This window comes from Alosa pseudoharengus, unplaced genomic scaffold (assembly GCF_046254945.1).
Source record: "Alosa pseudoharengus isolate Yale_2024_CS ecotype anadromous, Long Island Sound unplaced genomic scaffold, YU_APseudo_1.1 YU_APseudo_1.1_scf_1, whole genome shotgun sequence".
Lineage (NCBI taxonomy): Eukaryota > Metazoa > Chordata > Actinopteri > Clupeiformes > Clupeidae > Alosa > Alosa pseudoharengus.
The window spans coordinates 16,066,077-16,088,576 of NW_027468564.1; the positions used below are offsets into that span (position 1 = coordinate 16,066,077).

At 43.8% G+C, this 22,500-nt stretch overlaps 2 protein-coding genes across 2 annotated transcripts in view; one reads left to right on the forward strand and one right to left on the reverse strand.

Moving 5' to 3' along the window:
- The window catches only part of abcg2b (ATP-binding cassette, sub-family G (WHITE), member 2b), a 31,789-nt gene extending 30,148 nt beyond the window's left edge, over positions 1-1,641 (reverse strand). The window contains exons 1-2 of the mRNA XM_076282747.1: positions 1,502-1,641; positions 676-735 (exon numbers count right to left, since the gene is read on the reverse strand). Coding sequence (XP_076138862.1) covers positions 676-735; positions 1,502-1,635 — 194 coding nt within the window. The 5' untranslated portion in view covers positions 1,636-1,641. The remainder of the gene's footprint in view (positions 1-675; positions 736-1,501) is intronic.
- A 3,762-nt stretch (positions 1,642-5,403) lies between these two features.
- On the forward strand, positions 5,404-17,465 carry LOC143122028 (HUWE1-associated protein modifying stress responses-like). Its single transcript, XM_076282813.1, has 4 exons — positions 5,404-5,818; positions 11,487-11,567; positions 12,331-12,606; positions 15,716-17,465. Exons 1-4 carry the CDS (start codon positions 5,620-5,622, stop codon positions 15,976-15,978), a joined length of 819 nt encoding a protein of 272 aa, XP_076138928.1. The 5' UTR covers positions 5,404-5,619; the 3' UTR covers positions 15,979-17,465.
- Positions 17,466-22,500: the final 5,035 nt, after the last annotated feature.

The window sequence follows — 22,500 nt, forward strand, 5'->3', positions numbered from 1 at the left end:
GGTTTGTTTGTAGGTTTAAGTGTTGTTCTTCTATGTGGTCCACCTACTGGAGGGGAGTGTTTACAGCAGTTCCGTTTCACACATGCGCAGTCTACGCGTCACTTTGACGCGCGGTCTTAAAATTCGGTCGACTCAAAGACGTGACGCATGCTGTAAAAATGACGCAATTCTCGTCACGCGCTCACCAGTGCCGCGTGCGCGGGACGCAGACGCGGGAGCGTACCATAGGCTTTAGGGTTTAGAGTTAGGGTTAGCTGCCTTGAAGTCGACGGTGGGGGCCCAAAAGACCATCAAGGGTGTGTGTGTGTGTGTGTCTTTCTCCCTCTCTCTCTCTCTCTCTGTGTATGTGTGTGTGTGTGTGTGTGTGTGTGTGTGTGTGTCTTTCTCCCTCTCTCTCTCTGTGTGTGTGTGTGTGTGTGTGTGAGTTTTTCTCCCTCTGTGTGTGTGTGTGTGTGTGTGTGTGTGTGTGTGTGTGTGTGTGTGAGTCTTTCTCCCTCTCTCTCTCTCTCTCTCTCTGTGTGTGTGTGTGTGTGTGTGTGTCTTTCTCCCTCTCTCTCTCTCTCTCTCTCTGTGTGTGTGTGTGTGTGTGTGTGTGTGTGTGTGTGTGTGTGTGTGTGTGTGTGTCTGTGTGTGTGTGTGTGTGTGTGTGTGTGTGTGTGTGTGTGTGCTTCTTACGAAGTTTTCCCACTTCCTGTTGCCCCCATGATGGCATTCATGCCTGTTTTCATGATCCCACTGTAAGAGCCAAACACAAACACACAAACACACACACACACACACACACGCACACACGCGCACACACGCACACACGCACGCACACACACACACACACACACACACACACACACGCACACACGCACACACACACACACACACACACACACACACACGCACACGCACACGCACACACACACACGCACACACACAATAAATGTAAGAGCCAATAACAGAATCCACATCATATCCATGTACCCACATCTCATGATAAAAAGAGCCGATCAAAGTTATACAAGTAATCACACACTCTCTCTCCCACTCTCTCTCTCTCTCCCACACACACACACACACACACACACACACACACACACACACACACACACACACACACACAGACAGACACATGTACCCACATCTCATGATAAAAAGAGCCAATCAAAGTTATCAAAGTAATCACACACTCTCTCACCCACTCTCTCTCTCTCCCACACACACACACACAGACAGACACACACACTCACATACTCATAAATGCACACACACAGAGACATATATACTTACAAATACAAACAAAAACACAAAAACACAAAAACACAATCCTTTATCAACTGCCGTATATATAGTTGTGCTGTTTCATGTGAACAGATATCTCCCAATCGCTCAGAAGATCTGATCTGATAACACACACACACACACACACACACACACACACACACACACAGACACACACAGACACACGCAGACACACACAGACACAAACACACACACACACACACAGACACACCTGACATTCTTGAGGATGTCCTTGTCCACTCGTGAGCGCGTGCAGAGGTTGGTCCGCTCCCCGATGACATAGTGAATGTTCTGGAAGGTTAAGGTGGGCCCATCGCCCGATGCACACACATCAGGCACGACCATCTCCAACGCTGTCTCACACACACACGCACACACACACAGAGTGAGAAGGAGAGAGATGAGAGTGTGTGAGTGTGTTATGTGTTTCATGGACTCTTCAGCATACACCCATTTATGGCCCTACAGCCAATCAAGAGTGAGTGTGTGTGTGTGTGTGTGTGTGTACGTGTATGTGTCCGTATGTGTGCATACACCCATTTATGGCCCTACAGCCAATCAAGAGTGAGTGTGTGTGTGTGTGTGTGTGTGTGTACGTGTATGTGTCCGTATATGTGTGCATACACCCATTTATGGTCCTACAGCCAATCAAGATTGAGGAAGAGAAGTACAAATGAAGACAAAGTCCTCTGTGTGTGTGTGTGTGTGTGCGTGTGTGTGTGTGTGTGTACATGCAGGTGCGTGTGTGTGTGTGTGCACGTGTATTTATATATGAAAATGCACTGTGTTTGTGCACGCACACAGACACACACACACGCAAAAACATAAACACACGCACACACACACACACACACACACACACACGTATACACACACACATGCATGCGCATACATACGCAGAAGTGCACATGAAAATGACAATAAAGTGAATCTTGAATCTTGCCATAGAAAAAGGCAGACGCAGGGAAACCAGAGAAGAAAGGTTGTGCCCACACTGCACTTTGGGGGTCATAGAAACAGAATTACATTTTCTAACAGAATGTACAAAATATGAAGAAATTAGGAAGTCCTCATACATCAAGTTCAGCTCAGCCATCCCTGAATTCCCACCCAACATTTACAAATGAGGCAAAATTGCCATACATCTTTGGAGAGAACAAGGATGTGGTCACTTTATAGCAGCAAAATATGTAGTAGCCTGCCATAACCTGAGGGTCAAGTCAAGTCAAGTCAGATTTATTTGTATAGCGCATTTAACATGCACAGAGTGCAACCCAAAGCGCTTCACATATAAGACATTGTCATTGACACAGACTAACAAAGACAATAGATGCCGGACGGAGCGGCGTAGTCGCCAGCGTACCCGTGACACCAAGACATACAAGACATACAAGAAACAAATTAATAAATAAAATAAATACAAATTAAAAATAAAATTAGTCCAATTTCCAAACGGCTGAAAATGTCCAAGGGGCAAAGATGACCCACGTGACAACTGCGCACAGCTGTGTCTTCACGATGCAACACCAAAAGTTCTTAATAACTGACCAACCCGGAGAATTCACTGGCAGTCTGGAGAGCACTGGGAGGACAAGACAGTCCGAATTTGTGATGGGCGACCCTGCTGATTATCAGCTCGGTGGTCCTAGACAGTGACCGTTTGTGGTTTCATGGTTGACGCTGTCATCAGAGTTTCTTAGCACTCAATCCAGACTCCAGGCACCGGTAGATGCTAGCATAGCAGCTCGCATGTCAGTCGCAGCTCGGTGGTCGTGGCAGCTGCAGATCTCTTGCAGATTGACGTTAGGCACCCTTGCTGAGCAATCCCTCCGTCCAGACATTGGATGTGCAGCGTCACGGATGGATGAGGGACTTCAGAGACATAAGGCAGACTAGCCAAGGCGCTCATCAGCCCAATGGAAGCTGGTTAAAGGGGTGGTTCAGGATTTTGGACATAAGACCTCATTTCCAAGTAAGCAAGTGTGATATTTATCAGTGGAAACCGTTTTCAACACCTTTCATCCAGTCCTTCTAATTGCAGAGTTCGCAGGTGCTAGGCTAGCGCAAGTCAACGGTATGTGCTAGCCTGCCACTAAAAACAGTCTTACCCACTCCACAGTACACCCGAGGCAAATAAATTATAACGCCAGACTATCGATGTAAATGTCTGTATTGATACTGTTATTTCTAACGTTATTCTATCCTTGCATTTCAACGATCGCATTACATTTTGAGGGACTAGTTTCTTACCACGACGGAATTATACTTGCTCCGGTTAGTAGTACTGCGCCGAAAAGTAAACAGTAAAGCGCACTCCAATGGGGATACTTAGTAGTAGCCTTGGTAATATCAGTCCGCTGCTGAGATGCAAAATGACTACTACCAACTTCAGGGACCAAAGTATAACTATTGCAACGCGATGCGAGGGTAGTTGTATTTCTTACACTATTCTATCAACACAGACATTTCCATCGATTGTCTGGAATTTGCCTCGGGTGTACTTTGGAGTGGGTAAGACTGTCTTTAGTGGCAGGCTAGCACATACCGTTGACTTGCGCTAGCCTAGCACCTGCGAACTCTGCAATTACAAGGACTGGATGAAACGTGTTGAAAACGGTCTCCACTGATAAATATCACACTTGCTTACTTGGAAATGAGGTCTTATGTCCAAAATCCTGAACCACCCCTTTAACGTTAACGTTAACTTGACGTTGATGGTGTCAGCCGAGTTTGTTAATCAGAAAAAAGGACTAAGAATAACACAAAAACGATCGAAAATAACATAAATAGTGATTACATTTAACTTGAAAAATAAATACAAAAAATTAACAGAACATTACATAAAATTACGAACATTACATAAATACAAACAAAAACATGATGCCAGACGGAGCGGCGTGTCTCGCCAGCGTCCCCGTAACCTAGCAACCTAGCAAGACGGACGTCCAGTAGCTCCTTGTGTGCTTCATGTTGTAGCCTATATACTTCTTCCTTGAATTATATTATTTTCCTTGAATTATATTATTACAATTGCCTTTGTTATACAGCCATTCTCTAATGTTTATGTGTATTGCAATGCATGTATAATGTATATAGAGATAGATAGATAGATAGATAGATAGATAGATAGATAGATACTTTATTGATCCCACGGGGAAATTCAAGATATGTAACTGTCTGTCTATGCATCTACTGTATGTGTAGGCCTACATGTAACTGAGCTTTGGCTATTTGCTATTGAAACGGTCATGCCAATAAAGCTTTCTTGAACTGAATTGAGAGAGAGAGAGAGAGAGAGAGAGAGAGAGAGAGAGAGAGAGAGAGAGAGAGATCTTTTCTCATTGGATCGTGCTATATTATGTTGTGGTGCATCAGAGTTTGTTAAGAAGGAAAAAAAAACACATGAACAAATGAAGGCAAACAGCCGCAGTAGCGAACGGTGACCACACGATGGCGCTCTCCTCCAGACTCCACTTGTTTACTGAAACACGTGCCTTGGGACTGTGTCTGCCATAGATGCAAACACAATTGGTGTGTGAGTGGGTTCCTAGGTGGTTTTGTTTTTTTTGTTTTTTAATTATTATTTTCAACAAATGTAGTGTTCACATAATGTTTATGTAAGCACTATAAGTCTGTGGTAATGTAATGAATTAATAGGCCCAATTCTACAGGAATAATTATATTATTATATTCTAATGTAATGAATTAATAGACCCAATTCTACAGGAATAATTCTATGGTAATGCAATGAATTAATACGCCCAATTCTACAGGAATAATTATATGGTCATTTACTGTGAATGTGAATTATTTCAATAGGTCTATGAGACAATCAACTGAAATCGGTCTTTGTTATCAGAAAACTGAACTTGCAGAGTTGGCAACGGGTTATTAGTAAACCGCACCCTGTGCTTGTGTGTGTGTGTGTGTGTGGTAGAGTTTTGTTGTCTTCTGACGCTCCCAACAAAACGTTCAAGATCCAACCAAAATCCGTGCATAGACCCTCAAACCACGCCCATTGCCAAGCCCGGCCAACCGCTTTAGAGGAAGGCAACAAAGAGGCTGGGTTTGGTGACTAGCATGGCGACTTGTTTTGAAGAGAAGACGAGAAGAGATCCGCCCACTGCCACTGTGTTTGGGTCGTCGGAATCGACTAGACAAGCGTTTTGGACCCCCACACCGGCCACAATGCAGAACTGAAGGAATAGCCATTAGGCAAGTCCGTATACGGCGCGATTACGGAATTAACAACCATTCCTTTGTGATTTTGGACGCGTTTGGGCACTGACGCATTGGGAAACGATCCGAGCAGTGCGCGAGCGCGACGGGATGGACGAGAAGAAGAAGGAGGACAGCGAAGCGGAGATCCACGAACACGGGCCCGAACACTGGTTCTCAAAATGGGAACGCCAGTGCCTCGCTGAGGCCGAGCAAGACGAGCCTGTCGAGGAGGACGGCGAAGAAAGCCAGCAGAAATTGTGGCATCTCTTTCAAAACTCTGCAACTGCAGTCGCGCAGTTGTACAAAGGTGTGAATAATGCGAATGTGTTGAACAAGGGCATTAGCTAGCTCGCCAGTCAGTTAGCATAGCTAGCTTGTAATAACTAACGTTAACGCTATCCATGAGTTCGTTCACTGACAAATTAAAATTAACTAACGTTACTTTACTGCAACAAATTCCCCGTAACATCGAATAGCTTTGGCGGTTTGTGACTATATTGTTCATAAATACAATATATATCATTTAGCGAGGTAAGTTAACGACCATATGACCAGGTACTGACGGTGACCCAACGTTGCATTTGCACAAGTGACAAACGCCAAGTTCACTTTTACCTGGTCGGGGACTGTAACTGTCGACTATGTAAGCAGACCGGTTGACGTTAGCTGACTCTCTTGGGCAACATTTTAACCTTAACTGGTCAAAAAACTTAACTGTCTTCGTGACTGACTGGGACATTAACAAGGGCGGTAGCGGAAATCTGATTTAGTTGGCTAGTTGTTTGGTTAGCATGTACGATCCAGTAGGTAGCAAGGATTGGAGCGAGTTGTTGTATGCGGTTAGCTAGCGTTGGACACGGCTGCTAACGGCTAGTCCACTTAATACGCACACATAATCACGTCCAGCTTTTGCTTTCAGATAAACAAAGATATCCATCGTCAATAAAAAGTTCAGATTGTAGGCCAGAGCGTCAACTGATTTGCTAGTAGTTGTGTTTCCGACGAACAAAATGGCGTATATCAGGGAGGAGTTCGTGGGGATGAAAATAACTCGGATTGAGTACAGGCCTTTCTTTGGGTGAAACATACGAGTCTTCCGTTGTTGTTGTTTTTAAGAGAGTGGCCACGCAATGTTGCCAGGCATGTCAATAAACCGGTTTGTGTTTGTGAAATGAAATGAAATGGGACAGAATTTAAGTCTTCCGGCGCCCTCACTCACGTACGCCGGTGCTGTAGACTAGTTAACTGCTCAGACGCAGTTCTGGCTCCTAGACATTTAACACTGCAGAGCTTGACGCGTCCCTGCTGAATCTTTAGGCAAAACAACAGAAACTCGTCCATGATGTGTTGTGAAGTAGGATAAGTCATATCACACGAGGGATGCATAATAATTACACCAGTGTAAGCAGAGGTGATCTCTCTCTCTCTCACACACACACACACACACAGAGCTGATATGACAATCATAATACATGTCTGATGCTGCCTCTTCCTCCTGTTTTCCCCTCGCCATTTCTGCTGCAGTCTAGCTATCAAGACATTGCTGCACTACTGACACAGCCAAACACACTGTTAAGTTATAGGTTAGCACCCCTGACAGCCAAACACACTGCTAAGTCATAGGCTACTGCTGTTAGCACGACTGACACAGCCAAACACACTGCTAAGTTAAAGGCTACTGCTGCTAGCACCACCAACACAGCAAAACACACTGCTAAGTTATAGGCTACTGCTGTTAGCATGACTGACACAGCCAAACACACTGAAGTTATAGGTTAGCACCACCAACACAGCCAAACACACTGCTAAGTTATAGGCTACTGCTGTTAGCATGACTGACACAGCCAAACACACTGCTAAGTTAAAGGCTACTGCTGCTAGCACCACCAACACAGCCAAACACACTGCTAAGTTATAGGCTACTGCTGTTAGCATGACTGACACAGCCAAACACACTGTGAAGTTATAGGTTAGCACCGCCGACACAGGCAAACACACTGCTAAGTTATAACAGAGACTTTCTAATGAGGAGAGCACTCAAAAAATCCTCCAAAGAAATGCTTGGGGTTAGTTTGTAATACCGATATGGCAGTTGTCTACATATATCCCGCCCCTTTCATGGGAAAAAAGTTGACATTGTGCCAGTAATGTGGTGTGTTGTGAAGACATCGTGCTAATCATGTGTTGTGATCTCGCCGCTGGAGCAAGGTTGGTGTCGTGAAGCCTTGTGCACGCACATTTCTGCCAAAATAGATGCCCGATAAGTGCCCAAAAAGCATTACAATATGGCCGCCGAGTGTATGCCGGCTGTAAACTCGGAGGACCCGACTTTAAAAATCCAGACCTCTGAAAAAAGTGTGTTCATGAGATCAGCTCGGAAAGCAAATACAGGAAACGCACAAATATGTTATTGCTTACTGCTTATGTAACTGCTTACTGTTGTACTGCTTACTGGGGCAGCCGTGGCCTACTGGTTAGAGCTTCGGGCTTGCAACCGTCCCCGACCCACCAGGAAAAATGATGTAACTGCTTATTATGATCGATCAAGAAGGAAAACGTCCCAGGCGAGTGTTTCTATCTAGCGTTAGTTTAGTGATCCATTACGCTACCTTGCCTATTTGTAATGAGGGTGAGATTCGTCCCTTGGGTTGTTGCAAGGGAGTTGCAGAACTCAGAACGTGATTGGAGAATATGATCGTGACAAGTCGGGCACCTCGGGACAAAATACTTCTGTCTGCGAGATTAAAATCCGACCTGACTTTTCTTTCAAATAATTTTTTTCTCTATCGTAGGTCAGAATTTCCGATGTGGCATGAAGGTGCCAGTATCAGGCTGATGCTGTTAGCTCTGCCCAGCACAGTTACAGGCTGATGCTTTTAGTGTTGACCAGCACTGCTAACTTAAAGGCTACTGCTGTTAGCTCTGCCCAGCACAGTTACAGGCTAATGCTTTTAGCGTTGACCAGCACGGCTAACTTAAAGGCTATTGATGTTAGCTCTGACCAGCACTGCTAACTTAAAGGCTACTGCTGTTAGCTCTGCCCAGCACAGTTACAGGCTAATGCTTTTAGCGTTGACCAGCACGGCTAACTTAAAGGCTATTGATGTTAGCACTGACCAGCACAGTTAAGTTATAGGCTACTGCTCTTAGCGTTGACCAGCACAGTTAGGTTACAGGCAACTGCTGTTAGCATTGACCAGCACAGTTAAGGTATATGCTACTGCTGTTAGTGTTGACCAGCATTGCTAAGCAAAGTCCTTTTAGGCCCTAGTCCCTCCACGCGGCAGCCATATTGCAATGCCCTTTGGGCAGTTATTTGAAAAGGCAGGCATTTGTTTCGGCAGAAATGCTAAGTTATATATAGACAGCACAGCTAAGTAATGGGCTACTGCTCGCTGACCAGTACTGCTAAATACTGGGCTACTGCTGTTAGCTCTGACCAGCACTGCTAAGTTATAGACTACTGCTGTTAGCTCTGACCGGGCTACTGCTGTCAGCGTTGACCAGCACTGCGAAGTTATAGACTACTGCTGTTAGCTCTGACCAGCACTGCTAAGTTATAGGCTACTGAAGTTAGCACTGACCAGCACTGCTAAGTTATAGTCTACTGCAGTTAGCACTGACCAGCACTGCTAAGTTATAGATTACTGCTGTTAGCACTGACCAGGCTACTGCTGTTAGCACTGACCAGCACTGCGCTGTTAGCACTGATCAGCACTGATCATCACTGCTAAGTTTTAGACTACTGCTGTTAGCTCTGACAAGCACAGCTAAGTTATAGGCTACTGCTGTTAGCACTGACCAGCACAGCTAAGTTATAGGCTACTGCTGTTAGCACTGACCAGCACTGCTAAGTTATAGGCTACTGCTGTTAGCTCTGACCAGGACTGCTAAGTTATAGGCTACTGCTGTTAGCTCTGACCAGCACAGCTAAGTTATAGGCTACTGCTGTTAGCACTGACCAGCACAGCTAAGTTATAGGCTACTGCTGTTAGCTCTGACCAGCACTGCTAAGTTATAGGCTACTGCTGTTAGCTCTGACCAGCACTGCTAAGTTATAGGCTACTGCTGTCAGCTCTGAAGTCAGAGAGCAGACAATAATCACATTGTTCATTTAATATTGTAATTTGGTAGCGCAGCACTAAAGAACGAAATGCGGTCAAGGTGTATGTTTGTGGTAGTGCAGTACTATAGAATGAAATGCGGTCAAGGTATCCGCATTGAGGATTGTTGTCTTAATGTGCTTGTTGCTTGACTGTCCTAGCAATCCTGGTAATCTTATGTCCTCTAAAGATTGTGGGTGTAATCTTATATCCTCTAAAGATTGTGTGTGTAATCTTTAGGGCTGAAACGATTCATCGAGTTACTCGAATAACTCAATTACAAAAATTACTCGAGGCAAAAACCCTGCCTCGAAGCCTCGTTAAATTCCTATGACGCGCACTATACGCGCAGGGATTTTATTGTTCCACACGGACCGTTGTTCGGGAAGCACACCACTAGCGCGTGAATCGTGATACATTCTGAATCATAGATTATGTCTATGTTCTGAATTTAGCTGGCGCAATTGCGAAGTCAAGATGTCCATAAATGGCAGAGAATGTCTAAAGTTTTCAAGTAAAGATTTGGGATTATTACATACTCATAAAAGTTAAAGAACAAGCATCTGAACCGAAAACATCCACTCCTAGCGTTTCACCAAGCGTCAATAAAGTAGGCTATCTATCTATCTACGTAGCCTATAGCCTACATTGATGTTGGCTGATTTTAATCACAAACTGTATTTGTAGCGATGTCGTGATATAATCAATGTTTAGCTTTGATGTGTTTAAGTAGTAAACTTATTCACGTTCAATTGCAAGACAGTATGCCTAAAAAAGAACCCCTTCTTATACACATGCATGCACCCTCATCTTTCCTCACGCACCGCACGCGTGTACACACACACACACAGGTTGCTAGGTTACCATAGCAAATAGGCTCACCCCAGAAATTATTTTTTAGTAGCCTAATGGTAAAATTATTTGTAAGTAGCCTAATGGTAGGCTATTTTTTAATAATGGTAAAATTATTTGTTAGTAGCCTAATGCCAAATGCTGCAGGTGTAGAAATCTATATAAAACAGATATTTCCTTTGATGTCAGGTCTAGATTACAGCATAAAACTCGTTGTGCATATTAATACATTAAATTGCTTTCCCTCTTCTCCCTCCCACCACTTCACAACATAGTATGGACAGCTTTGTTCGCCCAGCTAAGTCATGCACAAGAGGTTGCAATTTTATAGAGAGCATTTTGAACATTATTTAATTGTTGGCACTGGCACTTATAAACACTAAATGGGTAAATTGCAATAAATGGGCTTAGTTTTGGAGCCAAATGTTGGAGTTAGAATAAATACCTCTGTGCCAATTGCTTGATCATTTTAACAGCAATGTCATTTTTGTTATGCATTATTTGTTTTGGTTGTTTAAAAATGCAAATAAAAATTATCCGATTAATCGATCGATAAAGTGCTAGATTAATCGATTACAAAAAGAATCGATAGCTGCAGCCCTAGTAATCTTATGTCCTTTAAAGATCGTGTGTGTCCTCTCCTGTCTCCTAAAGATTGTGTGTGTAATCTTGTATCCTCTCCTGTCTCCTCTAAAGATCGCGTGTGTAATCTTATATCCTCTAAAGATCGTGTGTGTAATCTTATATCCTCTAAAGATCGCGTGTGTAATCTTGTATCCTCTAAAGATCGCGTGTGTAATTTTATATCCTCTAAAGATCGCGTGTGAAATCTTATATCCTCTAAAGATTGTGTGTGTAATCTTGTGTCCTCTCCTGTCTCCTCTAAAGATCGCGTGTGTAATCTTATATCCTCTAAAGATCGCGTGTGTAATCTTATATCCTCTAAAGATCGCGTGTGTAATCTTATATCCTCTAAAGATTGTGTGTGTAATCTTGTGTCCTCTCCTGTCTCCTCTAAAGATCGCGTGTGCCAACAGCAGTCCCTGGCATTATGGGGACCCTTCCAGAATGCTGCCACAGCAGTCACCAACCTTTACAAAGGTAAGATGGTTAAGCACACTCGCCTTTACAAAGGTAAGCTAGTTAAGCACACTCACCTTTACAAAGGTAAGATGGTTAAGCACACTCGCCTTTACAAATGTAAGATGGTTAAGCACACTCGCCTTTACAAAGGTAAGCTAGTTAAGCACACTCACCTTTACAAAGGTAAGCTAGTTAAGCACACTCGCCTTTACAAAGGTAAGCTAGTTAAGCATACTCACCTTTACAAAGGTAAGCTGGTTAAGCACACTCACCTTTACAAAGTTAAGATGGTTAAGCACACTAAGCTGGTTAAGCACGCTCGCCTTTACAAAGGTAAGCTGGTTAAGCACACTCACCTTTACAGAAGTAAGCTTGTCATGTGCACGCTCACATTTACAAAGGAACTTGTTACGCATGGTAACCTTTTCTAACATAATCTCGTTTACATTAAGAACACTCACCTCTACAGAGGTAAGCTCGTTAAGCACACTAACCTTTACAAAGGTAAGTTCGTTAAGCATGGTAACCTTGTTGACATTTAGCACACTCACCGTAATAGAATTCGTTAACCACAAATTCTCGTGCTCGTTAAACAGGTTAACTGGGCGGCCCAACCTGTGTGTGTGTGTGTGTGTGTGTGTGTGTGTGTGTGTGTGTGTGTGTGTGTGTGTGTGTGTGTGTGTGTGTGTGTGTGTGTGTGTGTGTGTGTGTGTGTGTGTGTGTGTGTCAGTACTCTTATGACCTGGGCCTTCAGAGAGGTTTGACCTGTGTGTGTGTGTAGAGAGCGTGGAAGTGCGGCAGTACTCTTATGACCTGGGCCTTCAGTCGGGCCTTCAGCGTCGGCGTCAGGAGGTCCTCGCCTGGGTGAAGAAACGCAGGCGTACGATTCGCCGAGAGGACCTCATCAGCTTCCTGTGTGGGAAGGCCCCGCCCCCCCGCAACGCCAGAGCAACGCCCAGGATCACCATGGTGTCCCCCAGTCGACCATCGCCAACGGAAACCGCCGACTCCGTGGAAACAGACCTACAGCCTTTCAGAGAAGCCATTGCACTGCACGGTAAGGAGGAGTGTGTGTGTGTGTGTGTGTGTGTGTGTGCGTGCCATTTCCCAGCACAGTCAGGTGTGAGTGTGTAAGGTTGTGTGTGTGTGTGTGTGTGTGTGTGTGTACCATTTCCCAGCACAGACACGTGTGAGTATGTGTAAGGTTGTGTGTGTGTGTGTGTGTACCATTTCCCAGCACAGTCAGGTGTGAGTATGTGTGTGTGTGTGTGTTTGTGTGTTATCATTTATTTCAGTTTGTCTGTGAGTGTACATTTTCAATCAGGCACCCAGTTAATGAACTCTAAATTGGGAACCTTATTCTAGTTACCCATTGTGTGTGTGTGTGTTAGCAGTTGGTGTTTTGCACCTTAGCATCCACACGGTTCGCATTCGGTTAGCGGTTGGTGTACGCCATTTGGGCCCTTAGCATCATGCGCAAATTTGTTTAAAACTCTTACATTCAAGTTGACTGATCTCAATACCATTGTTTTCCAAGACTCAAAATGGCCTGTCCCAAGGAGAAAAAGTGTTAGCCTACCTTGAACCTTAAACACACGTGGGGAAACTGACTAGTCCAACCAGTAGACTATGATAAGCTAGCCAACCAACACGGCTAGGCAGCCAACACGGCATCTGTGTCCAGGGGTTCATAATCCATCCATGCCATGCCTATGTCCGTCAAAAGTTTGGAATAACCTAATTGACTGACCTAACTAACGACTTGTTTGTGATTTTTAATAATATTTTTGCATGGTAGGAAATGTATTGAAATTCTGTTTGGGTGTCCCACCACAGATTTGGTCCCCCCCAATGTTGACATCATGACTACGGCCTTGCAACACGGCTAGGTAGCCAACACGTCTAGGTAGCCAACACGGCTAGGCCTACTTTGTTTACAATATTCCCAGGCTTCAACCAGAGCTGCTGACAGCTGAAGCTGTAATAGTAGTAGGCTACCTAGGCTATAATCTGCATGAGGTGTGCTGTCATGAATATCAGAAATTCAGTATTTTCTAAGTTTATATGAGTTGTTTACATCAAACTCATTTTAATATCATATCATATTGTATATTATGACATGTATATGTATATTCAGTGTTCAAATCAGTCCAGTCTATACAGGCTTTCAAATTCCAATCCTCTAGTGTATTCAGTATTTTCTAATTTTATATCAGTTGTTTATATATCAATATAATTTTATTATTGTTAGGGCTGGGACAACGTGTCGACGTAATCAATGACGTCGACGCAAAATATGTGCGTCGTTTCGTCAAGCATAATGCGTGCCGCCAAATATTTCTAATTTTACACCTTCAGTGTTTCTCAAACGTTGACAAATCTGTGGTGGGGCGCCACGAAACCGGTAGTCACACATTGATGTTCTATGTTGTACTATTTAAATTAAAGATAAGATGAAATCCCTTCATTGAGCTGTGCTTTTTACGCACGCAGCCATTCCTCGCCCCGCCCTCTTGTAACGAGCCCGCTGCCCCTCCTCTGCATGTGCATTTAACACAAAATATTCACGATTGTTGAAGGATTGTTGTTGCCACATAGAAGCATTGCATAGAACACGGCGGGCTAAATTGCTATTAAATCAGCTTAGCATCGTGACCATGCTGCGCAAATTTGTTCAAAACTGCTGCATTAAAGTTAACTCTGCTAAGGTCTTATCACAACATAGTACATTGAGGAGACTAAACTAAGTTAAGTTATGCAATCAAGCAGTATCTCAAAGCTAACGTTAGAATACTGTTTGGATGTCGAGTTTAGCATGCTTACTTACAGCTGCTTGTCAATTTCGTTACTCATGCAGGGCTCATTTTATTGACTCGGTCACTGAATGTTTGCAAAATCCCAATGTAAATGGAAAAGTGTTTTCCAAGACTCAAAAGTGCTTGTCCCAAGGAGAAGTAGGCTACGAACCGTTATTTGAACTAACTACATTATGAATTGCATCCACACATCAGCAGCCTTTTAACTGTGTTAACAGTGCAAGGGTTCCCTCACGAACGTCTTAAAGTGACAGGCACTCAATTAGACCTATACACTACTGAACTTTATTGAATGCTACCTCTGACTAAGAATGCATTATTTTGCACTTGTATAGTCTTTTATTTTTGAATTTTAAGAGCAATACAATTAGGGAATTCATGTTTTTTTCATTTAGATATGTAAATCAACATGTATAAATTAACTAAATGCTATTAGTCAATTAATGGGGAGATAATCGATAATCGAATTGGATCGGATCACTAGATTAATCGTTTAAAAATAATTGTGTGTTAGTGTAATGGAATGTGTTTTTATAATGTGTGTGTGTGTGTGTGTGTGTGTGTGTGTGTGTGTATATAATATGTGTGTGTAATGTGTGTGTGTGTGTAATGTGTGTAATGTGTGTGTGTGTGTGTGTGTGTAATGTGTGTGTGTAATGTGTTCGTGTAATGTGTGTGTGTAATGTGTGTAATGTGTGTGTGCGTAATGTGTGTGTGTAATGTGTGTGTGTGTGTATATAATATGTGTGTGTGTGTGTGTGTAATGTGTTCGTGTAATGTGTGTGTGTAATGTGTGTGTAATGTGTGTGTGTGTGTGTGTAATGTGTGTGTGTATAATGTGTGTGTGTAATGTGTGTGTGTAATGTGTGTGTATGTGTAATGTGCGTAATGTGTGTGCGTAATGTGTGTGTGTAATGTGTGTAATGTGTGTGTGTAATGTGTGTGTGTGTGTGTGTGTGTGTGTGTAATGTGTGTGTGTGTAATGTGCGTAATGTGTGTGTAATGTGTGTAATGTGTGTAATGTGTGTGTGTAATGTGTGTAATGTGTGTGTGTGTGTAATGTGTGTGTGTGTAATGTGTGTGTGTAATGTGTGTGTGTGTGTAATGTGTGTAATGTGTGTGTGTGTGTGTAATGTGTGTGTGTAATGTGTGTGTAATGTGTGTGTAATGTGTGTGTAATGTGTGTAATGTGTGTGTGTGTAATGTGTGTGTGTGTAATGTGTAATGTGTGTGTGTAATGTGTGTATGTGTAATGTGTGTGTGTGTAATGTGTGTGTGTGTAATGTGTGTGTGTAATGTGTGTGTGTAATGTGTGTGTGTAATGTGTGTGTAATGTGTGTGTGTGATCAGGTCTGAGTGGTGCCATGGCGAGCATCAGTGTGCGTTCCTCCTCGGGAGGGGCAGGTCCCGGCTCCCCGACCCACCTCAGCTCTGCACCGCCACCCCCGCCTGGTCGCCGTAGAAACGGCCTCCACGACGTGGACCTCAACACCTTCATCTCGGAGGAGATGGCCCGTCACCTTGACAACGGGCCACGGAAGCGAGGCCCTCCGGCCCAGTGTGCTGAGGTCATCAGTGACTCGCCCACGCACAAGCGCAACCGGCTTGTCTGATTGGCCCACTCCTCCCATCCTCCCGCCCGCCAGGACTCAGCAGCCAATTGGAGCTGCAGAGACGACTCGGGAGGCTCTCTGATTGGTCAGTGGGCCTGTGAGGTCATCAGTATGGGATGGACTGTGTGACGCGTAGAAGGGTGAAAAAGTTTTATGTTTGGGAGTCTGACATGTGCGCGCGCACACACACACACACACTTAAGCAAAGACACAGACACACCCACACACACACACACATTTATAGAATTATACTGAAACTTGTACAGAAGTATCCTTACAATGCTTTGTTTGTGCGTTGTGTGTGTATGTGTGTGCACACATGCAAGCTTGAGTGACAAGGATTGTGTGTGTGAGAGAGACAGAATGTTATAAATAGTAGAGATGTTTGTGTGTGTGCGAGAGAGAGAGAATTGTGGAGATGGGTATGTGAGCGAGAAATGTGTTAAAATAAGGAGGTGTGTGTGTGTGAAAGAGAAATGTGTTAAAATAAGGTGTGTGTGAGTGTGAAAGGGAAATGTGATAAAATAAGGAGGTATGTGTGTGACAGAAATGTGTTGAGTGTGTGTGTAAGTGAGTGAGTGAAAGCGAGAGATCAGCTGTGACCCCCTTATGGGTGTGAGAGTGAGAGTGAGTAAGTGTGTGTGTGTGTGTGTGAGTGGTTGAGAGTGAGTGTGTGTGTGAGTGATTGAGAGTGAGTAAGTGTGTGAGTGTGTGTGAGTGGTTGAGAGTGAGTAAGTGTGTGTGTGTGTGACTGGTTGAGAGTGAGTAAGTGTGTGTGTGTGTGTGTGTGTGTGTGAGTGGTTGAGAGTGAGTAAGTGTGTGTGTGTGTGTGTGTGTGTGTGAGTGGTTGAGAGTGAGAGAGATCAGCTGTGACCCCCTATGTCGCACTACCTTTTTGGTAAAGTTTTTTTTTTTACTTTAGATAATCAGTCCCCCTTTCCCATATGTTAGATCAATGTCCCCTCTATAGAACACCATGAGTTCCCTCTAGAACATCATGAGTCTCCTCTAGAACATCACTAGTCCCCTATATAGAACATCACTAGTCCCCTTTATAGAACATCATGAGTCCCCTCTATAGAACACCATTAGTTCCCTCTAGAACACCATGAGTTCCCTCTAGAACATCACAAGTCCCCTCTATAGAACACCGAGTTCCCTCTCTCTCTCTCTCTCCCTCTTTCTCTCCCTCCCTCTCTCTCTCTCCCTTTCTCATTTTTATGGGTTTCTCTTCCCCTCTTTCACTTATTTTGTTTTTTGTTTTTTCTCCTGCTTTGTTTATTATTATTATTATTATTATTATTATTATTATTATTGTTTGTTTTTGTTTTGCCTTGATTGAGTCTCCCTGTATGTGGTGTGTTGTGTAAATAGCCTGCGTCTCCGTGGTGATTATATGGAACATATGGAGCAGAAATAAGATGCAGCAGTGTTGACATGTACAAAAGGAAACATTCTGCATTAAAAAAACAACTACAACAGCAAACAACCAACCAGAGCCTCTCATTGAACACAACAGCCAATCACAACCCCGCAGCCTCTCATTGAACACAACAGCAAACAACCAACCAGAGCCTCTCTCATTGAACACAACAGCCAATCACAACCAGAGCCTCTCTCATTGAACACAACAGCCAATCACAACCAGAGCCTCTCTCATTGAACACAACAGCCAATCACAACCAGAGCCTCTCATTGAACACAACAGCCAATCACAACCAGAGCCTCTCTCATTGAACACAACAGCCAATCACAACCAGAGCCTCTCTCATTGAACACAACAGCCAATCACAACCCTGCAGCCTCTCTCATTGAACACAACAGCCAATCACAACCCTGCAGCCTCTCTCATTGAACACAACAGCCAATCACAACCCTGCAGTCAACAACAACCAGAGCCTCTCTCATTGGCTCCGTCTTTACACATAAGAACACTACAGCCAATCACAACCCTGCAGCCTCTTAGGTAGCCAACCGCATCTCTGCAGCCTTCACAGTAGCCAACCACATCCCTGTAGCCTTCACAGTTATAGGCTCATTCGAGATGAGCTGTGGCTGACTTCCTACGTCAACGTGAACTTCAAATTCTATAACAGACGGCAGCTTGTCCAGACCGATCAGGGGGATCCAGGACCAATCAGAGATCAGAGCACTGACACGGGAGAGAAAAACAACACAGAAGGACCAATCAGAGATCAGAGCACTGACACGGGAGAGAAAAACAACACAGGACCAATCAGAGATCAGGGGGGTATTCCAGAAAGCAGGTTTATTGGCTTAACTGGGTATGGTAACCTAACAGGTCAGTTACTGGCTTAAAGAAATTATCCGGAGTAAAATGCACTTTAGATCAATTTACGGATGATTGGGAGTACATACGTTGAGTTGACATCAAGCCAGTACCCTTCCGGAAATGTTGCCATCTTTGCTGCCATCTTTAGGGGAAAGTCCGTAGGAATCGATTGCCAAGTGTGCTCTGGAAATTCACAATTTTGTCGCCGTTTAAAAAAAAAAAAGTCCAGTCCATACAACTTCATTTCAATTTCAAAAGAAATACTGGACTATGTTTTTTTTTTTTTTTAAACGGCGACGAAATTGTGAATTTCCAGAGCACACTTCGACTCCTCGACTCTTACTTTCCCCTAAAGATGGCAGCAAAGATGGCATAATTTCCGGAAAGGTACTGGCTTGATGAAATTCATTCTGGACTCTCTATCCGACCACATAAAGACCTCGGGATACTTCGGTTTGGCTTTAGGGACCCTCTACTCACTACCACGTAAGTGTAATGTTGTTTGGAACTGTAAATAATAATATGCCCTTCTCACTTCCATGCTAACGAGTTTTGACTAAAAACGGTAAAATCGAACTTTCTCAAAACACATCCGAATGACATGATTTTGATGTCAACTCAACGTATGTACTCCCAATCATCTGTAAATTGATCTAAAGTGCATTTTACTCCGGATAATTCCTTTAACTGGGTATGTTAACCAGGGGGGTATTCCAGAAAGCAGGTTTAGTAACTGGGTACGTTAACCCAGAGTAAGCGGTAAAGCTGGGATTTCAGTTCCAAAACGTTCAAAAATGATCAGGCTATGTAAGTAACTATGGTAACATAGGCTGAACTTAACCTGGTAGGGGGTAGGTTTTTTTCAGTTATGTTCAGTCATGTTCGGTTATTTCAGTGCACGTTCAGCCGGGCCACTGTTTTCACCTTTGTCACAAAATGGCGTTTCCTTTTGACGAAGGTGCGATTGACAAATCCGTGCTATTTACCGTGAGAAGGTGATAAGACCACATCACATGATATCCTTTCTTTTCCAAACGAGTTTTTGCGAGAGCGCTACCGTTATCCAGCGGAATACTTTATATACATTTCTAACGTTACGCATTGTGAATCAATTAGAATAGAATGCAATAAGATAAGTCTTTAATGTAGCTGCCTACACCATGGTGGACATTTGTCTTTGGCTCACCAGACATACAAGACAGAAGGACACACAGACAACATCTCAGACACATTGAAGATATCATTAAAACAAGTACAATTTAAAAAAGGGAAAAATATAGAAAATTAATAAGAATTCAGAAATGGGTTTAAATTTAGCCTAGGCTTATAAACAAGCAGCTCAGTCAGCTAACCCTAGGAAATGAATAAGAATTCAGAAATGGGTTTAAATTTAGCCGCTCCGTCAGCTATGTGTGTTGTCACTAAGTTTGGTTAAAGGGGAACTATGCAGGATTTTAGATACAATAGATAGAAATGTTTTAGAACAATTTGTTTTAGGTACTAATGACATTTATTAACACTTTGACTAAGTTTGGTTAAAGGGGAACTATACAGGATTTTAAATACAATAGATAGAAACATTTTAGAACAATTTGTTTTAGGTACTAATGACATTTATTAACACTTTGACTAAGTTTGGTTAAAGGGGAACTATACAGGATTTTAAATACAATAGATAGAAACATTTTAGAACAATTTGTTTTAGGTACTAATGACATTTATTAACACTTTGACTGCCGCACTGTTTTCAGAAGCTTTGGCTCAGAGTGCCAGCAATCAAGATCATTGTTGACGATTTTTCAACAACAAGTGAAAGGTTGTTATCAATATATATGACAAGTTATATTAATCAAGTGATTATTAAGTGTGTGTGTGTGTGTGTCTATATATCAATCACACACAACATCCTCACACCTTCCCTTCTAAGATGGAGAGTGGGTTGCTCTATTAAGATGCAGACACATGTGTGCTATTCACACACACACGTCCCCAAACACTTTAAACGAGGGCACGCCGTGCAGACGCGCCAGCTCTGCGTTCAGCTTCTTCACGGACATCCTCTCTGCGATCATCTTCCAGTCGTCTTTCAGTTTCCTCATCCCCGTCTTCGTGGCGGCCAGGAAACCGTACGAGAAAGTGACCTTGCGTGCGGAGCCCAGCGCAGACCAGCCCTTCACTCTGTCCGTGCAGCAGAACGCAGACCAGAAGTGGGTGGGCACGTTCACCCTCCTGGCTCCGCCTCTCTCTACCCACGCGTTGCCTGGCACCGCGCCCGTGGCTACGTGGGCAGACTCGGGTTGGCACCGGTTGTCTATGTAGTTGGCGGTGACTTTCTCCACCTGCCCGTGCCAGTCAGTGGCGTCCTCTCTGTCCTGTGGGGCGGCGTTGGTCAGGGTGAAGGAGGACTCGGAGGAAGTGATGTCGAATTCGCAGCAGTCGGGGTACAGGTGGCCGGGCTCGTATTGCTGTTCGCTGTAGTCAATAAGCAGAGCCTGGTGGGCGCCCAGGAGATTTGGTGGGATGCCTGAACAACCTTCAGAAGTCATGTGGCCCTGCGCTTTGGGCTCATCAAGCTGCAGTTCAGATCACAGACACAAGAGGGCAGTAGAGAGTCAGTACAGTTCAGATCACAGACACAAGAGGGCAGTAGAGAGTCAGTACAGTTCAGATCACAGACACAAGAGGGCATAATAGAGCCAGTACAGTCAGATGCTACATCAAACTGCAGTTCAGATCACAGACACAAGAGGGCAGTAGAGAGTCAGTACAGTTCAGATCACAGACACAAGAGGGCAGTAGAGAGTCAGTACAGTCAGATGCTACATCAAGCTGCAGTTCAGATCACAGACACAAGAGGGCAGTAGAGAGTCAGTACAGTTCAGATCACAGACACAGGGGGCAGTAGAGAGTCAGTACAGTCAGATGCTACATCAAGCTGCAGTTCAGATCACAGACACAAGAGGGCAGGAGAGAGCCAGTACAGTCAGATGCTACATCAAGCTGCAGTTCAGATCACAGACACAGGGGGCGGCAGAGAGTCAGTACAGTTAGATGCTACATCAAGCTGCAGTTCAGATCACAGACACAAGAGGGCGGCAGAGAATCAGTACAGTGAGATGCTACAATAAGCTGCAGTTCAGATCACAGACACAAGAGGGCAGCAGAGAGACAAAGAAATAACACATTTCATCTGCTTCACTTTTACTGATCTAAGCACATTTTTTATGCAAGAATACTTCAGTGTCCACAGTGAGTCTTGCAAGCGCAGACACACACACACACACACACACAAACTTTTAGGATACTTTCAGGATATTTTTAGCTCCTAATCAAGGGAAGAGTTCTGAACGGCTGTAAGTAATCAGAACATTCATGGAAACAACAAGTGCAACAAATGTGAACATATGTGGATTATACCTGCACACACACACACACACACACACACACACACACACACACACACACACACTCTTACACTCTTACACACACACACACACACACACACACACTCTTACACTCTTACACACACACACACACACACACACACACTCTTACACTCTTACACACACACACACACACATACACACACTCTTACACACACACACACACACATACACACACTCTTACACACACACACACACACACACACACACTCTTACACTCTTACACACACACACACACACACACACACACTCTTACACACACACACACACTCTTACACTCTTACACACACACACACTCTTACACTCTTACACACACACACACACACATACACACACTCTTACACACACACACACACACACACACACTCTTACACACACACACACTCTTACACACACACACACACACACACACTCTTACACACACACACACACACACACTCTTACACACACACACACACACACACACACACACTCTTACACACACACACACACACACACACTCTTACACACACACACACACACACACACACTCTTACACACACACACACTCTTACACTCTTACACACACACACACACACACACTCTTACACACACACACACACTCTTACACACTCTTACACACACTCTTACACACACACACACACACACACACTCTTACACACACACACACACTCTTACACACTCTTACACACACTCTTACACACACACACACACACACACACTCTTACACTCTTACACACACACACACACACACACACACACTCTTACACACACACACACACTCTT

Excerpts from the sequence above, each read along its gene's own strand:
- LOC143122028 (XM_076282813.1), top strand. The coding sequence starts at position 5,620 with ATGGACGAGAAGAAGAAGGAGGACAGCGAAGCGGAGATCCACGAACAC. Across the intron at positions 11,568-12,330 it reads AGTCACCAACCTTTACAAAG|AGAGCGTGGAAGTGCGGCAG; the intron begins GTAAGATGGTTA and ends GTGTGTGTGTAG. Across the intron at positions 12,607-15,715 it reads AGAAGCCATTGCACTGCACG|GTCTGAGTGGTGCCATGGCG; the intron begins GTAAGGAGGAGT and ends GTGTGTGATCAG.